Raw genomic sequence first — 12,582 nt, forward strand, 5'->3', positions numbered from 1 at the left:
TTTTATGTACAAACATAAAACTAGGTACAAATTCACATACTGTACTTCAAGACCAGTACAGTTGACTAAGACTTTTTTTCATCTTTATCAGTTGTTTATGCATGTTTGTGCTATAGCCTTTCAAACATAAAACCGGCCAGTTTTATTTTATGCCAATATTTTTATTGTTGTAAATTAAAGTTTAAATTTCACATGTAAAATCTACTATTGGAAAATATATAGATGTCTATCAAATAGTTTCTTTTCTGGTGTCTGTAAGTCTCACTGCCTTCATTTGAATGTAGTCCGAAGGTAAATTTATCATCTTTACCTCCGTCCCCCAGCCTCCTCCTTTCAGGAAAGAGCATGCAGTGGTTTAAGCCTGAAACCTTTCTCACATGTCTCATCTGATTACCAAATCCTGGGAGTTCTGTGTTATAAATAACGTTAGTCCATCTATTTTTCTTTGTCCACAGCTGCTTTCCAGCTTTGTGGTTCAATACAGTGAAATCTTTCAGTAAATCCTCCATGTTAGTTCTTGTTTCAGCCATCTTACTGTTGTCTGGAACACTATTCTTTCTTCCTCTCCAAATGAAACATTAGTTTTTCAGATACCATTCTTTTCTGTGAAACTCTTCTTGTTCAGAGTTATTTTTTTATATGCCTCTCTGGTATTCTAAACTTTCTCTATCATTACACACATCACACTATGTTAAGAGTGTCTTAGGCTAGTCGTTGAGTTCCATTTGGTCAGAAATAGTCTTTCTTATACCATTGTAAACTGAGCACCTACCTAGTACATTAAAAAGTCCTAACTAAATCAATGAATTAGTCCTCTTCAGAAATAAAATATAAATTACAGTTAAATTCTTAATAAGCATATAGTTGCTTTTAAAAGAAAAAGAAATGTCATTAAATTCCATTTGTTGATTCATATTTATTAAGAGCCTGTTTTGTGCTAGAACCTTATGGTGTAGAGGGAGACAATCCCAGACAAAAGGAAGAGGACGCCTAAGCACACCTGTCTGGGACTGATGGGACATCTCTTTCTTTGTCAGAGTCAGAGCACTTTTTTCGATGCCATGTGGATAAAAAATCACAAAGAACGATGCTTGCTGTTGTGGACTACATGAGGAGACAAAAGAGGTAATGTGACTACTGGTTCTTGAGTTTGGGTATTTAGAAGTGTAACTTGTTATTGCTGACTGAATTTTAACATGATTATTTGAGGTAATGCTGTTGCAAGGTGCTGTATTTAGTATGTGTGGTGCTTATATCTCCTTGAAATAAATCCATATGAATAAATCCATATTCAGGGTGGAGCTTTGGTGAAATCAATGTCAGGAACTCTCAATACTTTTTTAAGTGAAGTATAGTTAATTTATAATATTGTGTTAGTTTCTGGTGTTCAGCAAAGTGATTTAGTTATGTATATGTATTTTTTTTTTCAGATTATTTTCCAGTATAGTTATTACAAGATAAATTACAAGACTTTGAATACTGTAGGAACTCTGAATTCTTGGAGAAGGAAATGGCAACCCTCTCCAGCATTCTTGCCCAGAGAATTCCATGGACAGAGGAGCCTGGCAGGCTACTGTCCTTGGGGTCACAAAGAGTCGGACACAACGAGCGACTGAGCACTGAATTCTAGCCCCAACTATAATAGTAACAGTGTTATCTTTGCTAAATCATTCAGTCTTTGGGGGCTTTAGTTTATTTCATTTATAGTAATGGAAAAGGAATAGTGATTTTCCAGGTTACTTTTAGTTGCATTGCTCCTCTTTTAACTTTTTTCTTTACTTTTGTCTCAAAAGTAGTTAGAATTATGTAAAAAAGTTCCTTTATTTATCTTTATTATGAAGCTCAAGTTTCTTTACTGTGTAACATGGTCCTCAAAATCTGTGCTTCTATATAGTAATACTGTCTATAGCAGTGTTTATTTTCTTGATTCTGATAAATTGCTTTATAATTCAGTATTTTTGTTCCTATTAATTTTTTTTTTGAGATGTTTAACAATGAGTACAGGAATTGATAGAGAGGATGGTTGACAGATTTGTACTGCTCCAGAGTTGACCAGAACCTTAAAGAAATAATGTAGTAGGCCTATGACTTGAATAGGTAGGCATTGATGTCTCATTAGTTTGTACGGTGGTAGTGGCAGTGACTGATAAAGAATGAGAGGGAATAGTGAGAGAAAAATAAAAAATTGGTAGTGGAATTTGGAAAATTTTTTTGACCGAAATGCGTTTACATCTTAAAAATTTACTCCCCCTGTATCCTCTTCATCCTTGCTATCTCATGCTTAGAAAAAGAAGTGTTAGGCCTTTCGGTGTCTGTGTTTCTGGTTAGAAAGTTACTGATTCACTATATTGTTTTGTATCGAATCCTCTTGTGAGAAAAACTGTTCAAAACTTTAACTGGCAGCATCTCTTTTCTCAGTGCTGGGATGCAGCTTCACCTCTGAATTATTCATTTTATATTTACCATTGAGTTAGAGTAGTATTTACTTTGGTTAGCCTTCAAGAAGATAAAATTTCTCAATATTAAGTTTTTATTCTAAATAAGGCCTTAAGATTCTTGAGAGAATACGGCTGGGACATAGAATAAAGCATAAGGACTTGAGTTCAGGTTCATGTTTCTCAGAATCAGTTCAGTTCAGTCGCTCAGTCGTGTCCAGCTCTTTGTGACCCCATGGACTATACCATGCCAGGCCTCCCTGTCCATCACCAACTTCCGGAGTTTACTCAAACTTATGTCCATTGAATCGGTGATGCCATCCACCCATCTCATGCTCTGTCGTCCCCTTCTCCTCTCGCCTCAATCTTTCCCAGCATCAGGTTTCTTTCAGATGAGTAGCTCTTCGCATCAGGTGGCCAAAGTATTGGAGTTTCAGCTTCAACATCAATCCTTCCAGTGAACACTCAGGACTGATTTCCTTTAGGATGGATGGACTGGTTTCTCAGAATAGCAATAGTTAAGTCTTGGCTATGTGATAGGCACTTTATTCATCAGCTTTGTAAGCATTATTTGCTCATTATAGCTGTTCTCTGAGGTATATATTGTTTCCTGGTTTTGCAAATGAAGAAACTGAGGCTTAAGAGGTTAATTTGCCAAAATTCATACAGCTTGTAGTAGGTAATCCAGCTGGATTTGAACTTAGCTAGTTTCCTGCTTTAATACCAATTTTCTTAACTACTGCTTTGTCAGATTTCTATGAAATTGTTTTGAGAAAGATAATGTCATCCCTTCCGGTTAGGCCTACTGTTATCACCGTGGAAGATTTTTGTTAAATAACCTCAACCTAGGCAATTAGCTCAGAAGAAAATTAACTGCAATAGAAAGACATGTAAATGTGTCTTAGAAGAAACAATATTTTCATTAAATTGATCATTTAAAAACACTTGTGTATGTATTTTTACTGTATACTGCATAGCCTATTCTTAGCCTATGGTCCATGGATCCCTCAGTGGGGGGCAAGTATGAACCTCAAATTTTTATGGGATGATGGCCCATAGCTTTTATCAGATTTTCTAATAGGTATGTGATCCAAAAAAAGTGCTGGAACTCTTTAGCTATGTTATTTTAGGTGTTTATTGTTATATATTGGGGATATGTGGTTTTTGGTTATTTGAATGTAATTTTCGTTTTAACTAGCATTCGCTACCATTGTATTCTATATCAACTTACTTTTGGTATGTAAGTCAAAGAAATGGACATGACTATATTTAAATTTTTTCTTTAGACCTTCTTCAGGAACAGTTTTTGATGATGCTTTCTGGCTGGAGTTAAATTATCTAGAGGTTGCCAAAGTAGCTCAGTCTTGTGCTGCTCATTTTACCGCATTGCTCTATGCAGAAATCTATGCAGATAAGAAGAACTTGGATGATCAAGAGAAAAGGTAATGGGATTTGGAAGTTTTGGTTTGTAAAATTGGTGTCGACATTGTTTCATTAAAGGTATATATTAAAGATGTGTTTTACTTCCACTCTCCCATTTAAAAGATATTTTAAATAAACACTTTCTACCTTTTAAGGAGAAATGATAATAAAAGTATGTTAAAGAAATAAGCAGTTCTGCCCTGAACTAGAGATGTTTATTACTCAATAATTATAAAAATTACACAGATAACAAACTTCTGGAGGACAGAGATCATCCTTATTTTTCTCTGTATTCCCCATAGTAACTAGCATTGGGAACTTTATATAAGTGATCACTAATTATTTTTCAAATGGTTGAATGATTCCCTAATTTTAAATTAAGTTTACCACTGTTCCCTCACTTTATTCAAGGTCCATTTTACTTATTGACTAGAAGTAATGTAACCTGATTGCTTTCTGTGACTAAATCGTTTTCATTGTTTTGGTGTCTACCTGGATTCCTGCTTCTTTACTTTGCTTTTCCTCTGAGTTAGAACTCTCATAAGAGTTTAACAGGTATAATCTTAGATAATAGAGAAAAGCAAAAAATAGCCAAGAAAGTTGAAAAGTAAAAAATACAGTTTACTGTCCTAATGGCCTTCCTCAAATCTTTGTTCATTTGAAATAGCTTAGTGTTTATTTTTTTAATTAATTAATTTTTAATTGGAGAATAATTGCTTTACAGTAAATATTTATTTTTATAGTTAGCCTCACTTTCCCACCATGAAATCACTCATAGTACAAAACTGAAATAGCAAAGAAGTGTTGTATTGATGCATTTCTTATGCTTGCTACCTATAATTTCTATTTTGGATTATCAGTAAGCTGAAAACAGTATGGTTTTTGGATTGTGGAAAACCAGGCACCAGAGTTCAGATCCTAGTTCAGATAGGATTAGTTTAGTAGACTTGGACTGGTTTGCTTAATGCTCTCATTTGTTTTAATTTCTCCTTTTCAATTAAAAACTGTTAAAAATCTACAGTGTGATCAGTATACCCTTATATACCAGTATACTTATCAACTGTAGCGTAATAGAATTGGAATGTAATTTCTAGGTTTTACTAAAATACCCACAAAAATCGACAGTGTGTAGATCATGTGTATAATGTGTAATTGACATATTTGTGAGCACTTAAGACTTTGTACAAAGACAAGTAAAATGACTAAGAAATTGATTTTTGACTACTTTAGGTCTTAAAAATTTGGCAGAAACCCTGCATACTTTGTAGTAATTTTAATCTGAGTGCACCTCAGTATCTTGGTTCCATAGAATAACATTTTTTACTAATCAGGGGTTAATAACAGTTCTTATCTGAGTATAAATAAAAGCTCTTTTAATTTGAGAATAAGTGATTGTATAGAATGTGGCAAATTTTTGCAAAATTGCTTAACAAGCAAAGGTGCCTGGATTTTATTTTGGTTAGCTTTAGGGGAGAAGTGCTTCAATTAAATGGGACTTGCTCTTTGCTTTGACAATCTGACTTTTTTTTTTCAAATGCTTAATGGACAGGGGAGAGCAAACAGACATGAGGTGTATAGAAAGGGTGGTGGTAGTTTAGTCGCTAAGTCGTGTCCAACTCTTGCAACCCCATGGACTGTAGCCTGCCAGGCTCCTCTGTCCATGGGATTCTCCAGGCAAGAATACTGGTGTGGGTTGCCATAGAAAGGGTAGGGAATGCTGATTTTCTTCAGTGACTCAGGTGAACTGATACTTTGGTAAATCTAAAGTGGTCAGGATAAGTATAAAAGCAAAATACAAATCAACAGTTTACAAACACTATCAGGTCAAAAAAGTGAACTGCTCTCTTAGGTTTCCTATTCAAGTTAGTTAATAGCAAAATGTAGACAATTCTAAGTCTGTCACTTATTACCTGTGATTCTACTGGTCCACTTCCTTTTCAACACTATCAGATTTCTTAAGTTTTGCCAAATTATCAAGTGTTAATTAGTATCTCAGGTGTGGTCTTAATTTGCATGCCTGTGTTTATTAATGAGGACTCTTTTGAACCCCATGGACTATAGCCTGCCAGGCTCCTCAGTCTGTGGAATTCTCCAGGCAAGAATACTGGTGTGGGTAGTCATTCCCTTCTCTGGGAGATCTTCCCGACCCAGGGATCAAAACCCAGGTCTCCCACAGTGCAGGCAGCTTCTACCCTCTGAGCCACTAGGGAAGCCCCAGTGAGGTTAAACTTCAGGTAAAATCACTGACGGACCATTTAGGAATTGAACTCAAGGGCTTCTGCTCTATGTTTAAGCTCTGTAAAAAATAAGCATATTTTGGCATATAGCTTTTCTATAAATGAGACTGTGGTTAAAATGTAATTCTCATTCAAAGACCTAATACTCACAAATTCCTTTTCTATTCTAGGCTTGGTATTGTTTTCAAGTATAAATGGTTCATTATATTTTATTTGTAACCTTTGTTAGTTTTTTCTTTCAAAGTTTATGGTATACATATTAGCAAGCCTCAAAATAGTATATTCCCATTAAAAGAGATGCTCTTGTGACAAACAGAAGTCTTACATTTGAAGAAGGAAGCCAAAGTACAACTATTTCCAGTTTGAGTGAAAAAAGTAAGGAAGAAACTGGGATAAGTTTACAGGTATATATTATAGACTTTATTATAAATGTTAATATTGGTTTTACACTTTGGACTATTTTGTTATAAAGACTATATAGATTTGTCATTTGATTTTCAAACGGAAGTTACCTTTTGGACTGTCAAATATGTTAAATTCATGTATTGAAGCTTAGGCCTTGGATTAGGCAAATGAGTTCTATCCTTATTCAACCACTTAGTTGTTTAATCTTCCAGAAATTACTTAATCTTTTCAACTTTGAGTTCCTTTATCAGAAAGATGAAAGTACAACCACCTATCTCATAGGGTAAATTATACCATATATTTTTCTGCTATAGTACTCTTTATTTTCTTCATAGCACTTAACATTTATATTTTTGTTTACTTGTTTAATGTATATCACATCTCAGAGCAGATTGCTTCTTCTGTAAATGTTTAAATTTAAAAATTTAAATTTGACTCTTAATTTGACCTATTCTTCCTTTAAAATGATTTTCTTCAGTCTGCTTACACCTCTGATGTTCTCTCCTCTGCTTTCAGTGCGTCTCCTACTTCTTAGACAAAATAGGGGACATAGATAGGAAGTGCCACCATATGACACTGTCAAACATAGAAATCTTCCTGCATCTGTTCCCACTGTAATCTTTCCTTTTGTTAAAGCAGAGGAACAGTTTCTCCTGCTGCCCGTTTTTCTGTGCTTTGTTTTTCAACTGTCAAGAACTTTATTTTTTTATTGTGCCATGCTTCTCAATATATTCAAACATTTCAGACTTTTCTTATTAAAAACATTCTCCTTCAAATGAACACAAATCATTTCCCTTTTCCTTATGTTCTCTTTAAGGTGACACCCTTTTTTCTCCCTTCCCATCACAGCCAAACCTTGTGAAAGAATTTCCACTGGATAGCACCTGCTAATGTCACTCATAAACTTGATGTTGCTAAGTCTAGCCCTCACCTTTCATTCAACCTCTTCCTTCATGTTTCATCAACACTTAAGACCGTCAACTATGCCTTACTTGAAATACATTCTGTCTGCCTTTTTGATATTGTTTTCCTAATTTTTCTCCTTCCCTATTTTGCTAGTTTATAGTTTTACCCTCTTTTCTGAGGTTTTGGAGTATCCCTGTGCTCCAGGTACTGTGCTAGCTTCAGGACTAAATGTTCCAACACTTGAGGGCTTGATTTCACCCTTATGAATAGAAACAATTTGATTAGAATGATAAACATGCCAATACCAGTTTGTGTTTAGAAAATATTTCCTGGAGCAACTACCATTAAGATAAGTAAAGTGCTTGATCAATTTTCTATACAATGCCATTTCTCTTTGTTTTCTTTTTCCTTTGCTTCTTTCTGTTTTGTCTTCCGTTTTCACTTTTATTTTACTGAGGTTATTTTAAAGAGAATCAATTCTTTCCCGAGTAAATTTTATTGCAAAGTTTGAATCATCAAGCCAATTCTTTATATCACATTTTACCAATTATTACATAATGCAACTTTGAATATTCTTTCAAAGAAAACCTTACAAATTTTTTTTACCAAGTTCAGTTTTGAAGAGTAAGACTTTGCAGAACTTCGTTTTCCCATGTACTGGTTTAGCTGTTGACAGGATTGTTTGCTTTTGTTTTCATGGGTTTTTTTGCATGTGTTAGAAGCATCATAGGTTGAGATTTATATCTTATCTAATTCATTAAATTGTGAGCAATTCTCTTCAAGTAGTCCATAGTCATTCTGTTGTCTCAGATCAGTTTGTTGTGTTGTAATCCATATCTTTAGTATATATTTCAGTATCATTAATTTTACCTTTATAACATGTTATATAATTTAAATTTCCTAAATTCATAAACTGATATTTTTTCCCTTCAATTAAAAAAAATTTTTCTGTTTTTAGGATCTGCTTTTAGAAATCTACAGAAGTATAGGAGAGCCAGATAGTCTTTATGGCTGTGGTGGAGGGAAAATGTTACAACCCCTTACTAGGTAAATTGTTTTTTCATAGATAATGCTATAGTAATTCTGTTACGAGAGAAGTTACATGCATATAGAACTCAAGGCATTTAAAAACTCTTTTCTTATAGACTACGAACATATGAACATGAAGCAATGTGGGGGAAAGCCCTAGTAACATATGACCTTGAGACCACAATCTCCTCATCAACTCGTCAGGCAGGAATAATTCAGGTACTTTTTTTTCTGCTTTAGTAAAGCACTACTTGTGTAGCGCTCAGATTATTTCAGTATATCAGTGGACTATTTACACAAACAGATAAACTATAGGGCTAAGACTGAAGGTTATTTTTCTTTCACTGGGATTAAAACTCAGAAGGATACACAGGTAAATTGTACAGACGACTGACCAGAAAGATAGTATAGATTTGTTGGTCATAATCTTCTTAGCTAACAATAGAAGACATTTCTTGAACTGTATACAATGTGCCTGGTCGTGAATTAAGTCCTTTGTATGGAAAATCTCATGTAAACTATTTCTCATAGTTTGAACTAGAGTTTGTCCCAGAAGTTATCATTTCTGGGTATCATTACTAATGATATCATTATTAATAAGTATCATTAGTAAGTATGGTAAGTATCATTACTAATATTCCTGGCTAATATTTCTTAACCATTCTTTTATCAAATAGCAGAGCCCTTTGAGCTCTGTCTTTGTGTTTTAGGGGGAACACACAAACAATATTTTGGGAATTTAAGTGATATTGTGAACTACTAAAATTTTGAAAGTTACTTTTTATGTTTGATTGCTGTTTTTTGTTTCTCTAGTATTGTTATTTTTTTACTTTTCTTTTTTTTTTTTTAACTCCTGCTCAGGCCTTGCAGAATTTGGGACTCTGCCATATTCTTTCCATCTATTTAAGAGGATTAGATCATGAAAATAAAGAGTGGTGTGCTGAACTACAGGAACTTCATTACCAAGTAGCATGGAGGAATATGCAGTGGGACCACTGCATTTCTGTCAAGTAAGAACAATTTAGACATTTAATATTGCCATTTCTCTAGTTACGAACAATGAGCTGTTTTTATAATGGGAGTTGTGTTTTTATGTTTTGTAGATACTGTTAAGCTAAATGCTTGAATAACATAGCAATAAGCAGTGTACATAGGCTTGAATTTCATTCTGTTTCCACCTCTACCCTCATGATATTTTTGAAAAGAGAAATATAAAAGTTATTTTCTCATGAGAATCTTCTCACGTATTGTTTACAAATCCAAAGAGAAAGTCAGGCATTTCCCTTCTCTTGCTGCAAACATTTTATTTATTCAGCTGGCACTTTTATTGGCTGGATGATACACAAAAGACTGTTTATTTGTGAAATAATTTATATAAAAAACTGCTAAATCAATAGCATAGGAAGATAATGACTTTAGCCTACATGTAAGGTCCCCATGTGTTGTGAATGAAAAGCCAAGCTCCTAATCTAATAAAAGATTGTGTATTCATGTAAAAGTCTTTTGATGATATAAACCAAAGAATAATTAAATCACAGTAATTGTATGTTTAATCACTTTCATAGAAAAAAAATTCGTTAATTAGAATGTCTTTCAGATTTCAAACTGTTAGATTGCTGTAAAATCAGGGGTATGCAGTCATATTTTAGAAACAGTTTACTCTGTGAGTTGATTCCTACTTGCCTCTGAATCTCCATATGCTATTTTTCTCCTTGCATACTATATTTCTGCCACATAGTGCTCCTTGTGTGTTTTTTTTTTTTTTTTTTCCATTAAGCCAAACTGTACCTAAAAGCCTTAAATATATATCTTCTTTTTTCTCCTCTTACCATGAAGGTGGCTACTTGTCAGAATTTTTCTGACCTTCCATTCTAAAGTAACCACTCAGTCATTTGTTTTGTTACCCTGTTTTACTTTTCTACATGTCCTTTGTCCTGGTATTTTTCTTATTTATTGTCCATCTCCAAACCAGAACATAAACTCTGTGAAAATGGGGGCCTAATCTGACTTGTCTGCTAATGAACTCACTGCATCTAGAACCTGGTGACTAGTACCTGGCACATAGTAGGTGTTCATCTAATAAACAAATGGGAATATAACATGTTTAGAGCCTGAAAAAAAAAATCTGAGGAATTTACTTTTTTTTCTGCTTTAAGAATTAAAAGATCCACAGAATTCTTCATGATTCTTACCAAATTTTCTAGAAATGCATTTTTTAAATGGAGATAATTCTAATTGTAGTTTAAAATGTTGCCTCTTGGTAAAACTATTTATACACACACACCAGGATTCTCTGTTTTTAAATACATTTTTTTCTCTAATTGTTTAATTATTTCACAGCAAAGGAGTGGAAAGAACCAGTTACCACGAGTTGTTGTACAATGCTCTGCAGTCTCTAAGAGACAGAGAATTCTCCACTTTTTATGAAAGTCTCAAACACGCCAGGTATTGTAAAAAGAAAAAGTTATTGTATTTTAACATTGCTTCTTTTCTGAAAACCTGAAGAATAATTTCAGTACAAAGATTTGCAGTGGTGAAAGGAGAGGACCTGATAGCTTTGGTCAGGTTGTTTTTTGTCATTCCCTTTACTCCCTTAAAAAAAATTCCTTGTGTAATTCATAATTCATACCAATCAGTGTTGAAACTCAGAATTTCCAAAGTGGGAGGAAATACTCAACAGTTGACAATTTCATAGCTTTTCCACATCTGAGAAGTGAGTACTCAGATGAATTTTATCTTTTGCAAACATGTTTGCATAAGAATTACAAGTGTTCCTGTTTTAACAATTGTTTTCTGTATCTTCATATTTTGAATGCTTTATATGAAAGAATTCTTTGACATACACTTGTCAAAATATATATACATATATATATATACACACATGTATGTGTACACACAAATGTTTATGTATACCTTTAAATTTTTTGTTTTAAATGTAAGAGCATTCTCATATGTTAGGTACTTACATAAGCTTTTTTTTTTTTTTCTTATATAATACATTTTTCTTTGCTTATGTGGTTCAAATATATGCTATCTTTAAAAATAAAATTTCCTTTTGGAACCATGATCAATTTATGCTGAACCCTGAAAAGTCTTATTGTTTCCCATCCCTTGGTTCTCTTCCTGGACAAATGTACTGAGAATTTTAATCTTGTCTCTAGTGGTTGTGTGTCATTTACCTCTCTTAGCATTTAATGTTCTTTTTGTAAAATGGTGATTAAAGATTAGTACTTACAGGCTCGGTCTGAGGCACAAATGAGATAATACACAAAAAAGAGCTTAACTATAACAGGCTAGATGAATGTAAGACGTTTTTTGGTTAACAGTAGTTGTGACCTAATAAATCCTGTATTTTTTTACAGAAGTAATACTACCATTTTAAGTGCTTATCATGTGGTGGCTACTTTGTTAGACTTTTTCTGTATGTATTCTCTAACATTTAAAATAATTCTGGAAGTGAAAAAACTTTGTTTCAGAGGAATCCAGTAATTGCCCAAAGTTATACAGTCATTACTGGCAAAACTGGGATTTAGATCTCAGTCGTACAATTCCAAGGCTTACTTTGTTTTCACTACCTTATGCTGGTGCTTCTGAATATTGCTATTATTAAATCAACACAAAGGTCTATAATGAGAACTCAGCTTTTATTTTCTATAAAAAAATTTTATCTTAGTTTTCAAGTATCTTGTCTTTTCTGCTACTAGAGTTAAAGAAGTGGAAGAGTTGTGTAAGGGCAGTCTTGAGTCTGTGTATTCCCTCTACCCTACACTTAGCAGATTGCAGACCATTGGAGAGCTTGAAAACATTGGAGAACTTTTCTCAAGGTATGTGATTCAAGTGACTGTGTATCCCAAAGCACAACCTGTTACCAAAGTGACTTTAAAAAATAAAAACTATATAGAGGCCAGCCATAGGTTCCTCTCCTTTTATCACAGTATAAGTAAGTTGACCAAAGAACTGTGATCTTGTTAAAATAAACATTTTCAAAAATACTCATTGTAAAAATTCAAGTTTTTAAATTTAACTTTGTGTTTTTCTCTTTACAGCTTTTCCCCTGTTCCACCCTAGATGAAATTATTTCTCATGTTTTTCATCATAGCATATTGTATATACTCCACTGTTTTAGTACTGCATTGCATTATTGTTAC

General features: G+C 33.6%; 1 protein-coding gene across 8 annotated transcripts in view; it reads left to right on the forward strand.

The window, feature by feature from the left end:
- ATM (ATM serine/threonine kinase) overlaps window positions 1–12,582 on the forward strand; it is a 157,096-nt gene that overhangs the window by 89,256 nt on the left and 55,258 nt on the right. For 5 of the 8 annotated variants that reach the window (XM_010812321.4, XM_010812322.4, XM_010812323.4 and 2 more), the window contains 8 exons: window positions 1,038–1,125; window positions 3,722–3,877; window positions 6,390–6,498; window positions 8,364–8,452; window positions 8,551–8,653; window positions 9,296–9,444; window positions 10,775–10,879; window positions 12,139–12,258. In XM_010812321.4, the coding sequence (XP_010810623.2) occupies window positions 1,038–1,125; window positions 3,722–3,877; window positions 6,390–6,498; window positions 8,364–8,452; window positions 8,551–8,653; window positions 9,296–9,444; window positions 10,775–10,879; window positions 12,139–12,258 (919 nt within the window). The other 3 variants (XM_005215785.5, NM_001205935.1, XM_024975300.2) reach the window with 2 other exon arrangements.

Source organism: Bos taurus, chromosome 15 (assembly GCF_002263795.3).
Source record: "Bos taurus isolate L1 Dominette 01449 registration number 42190680 breed Hereford chromosome 15, ARS-UCD2.0, whole genome shotgun sequence".
NCBI classification, from domain to species: domain Eukaryota; kingdom Metazoa; phylum Chordata; class Mammalia; order Artiodactyla; family Bovidae; genus Bos; species Bos taurus.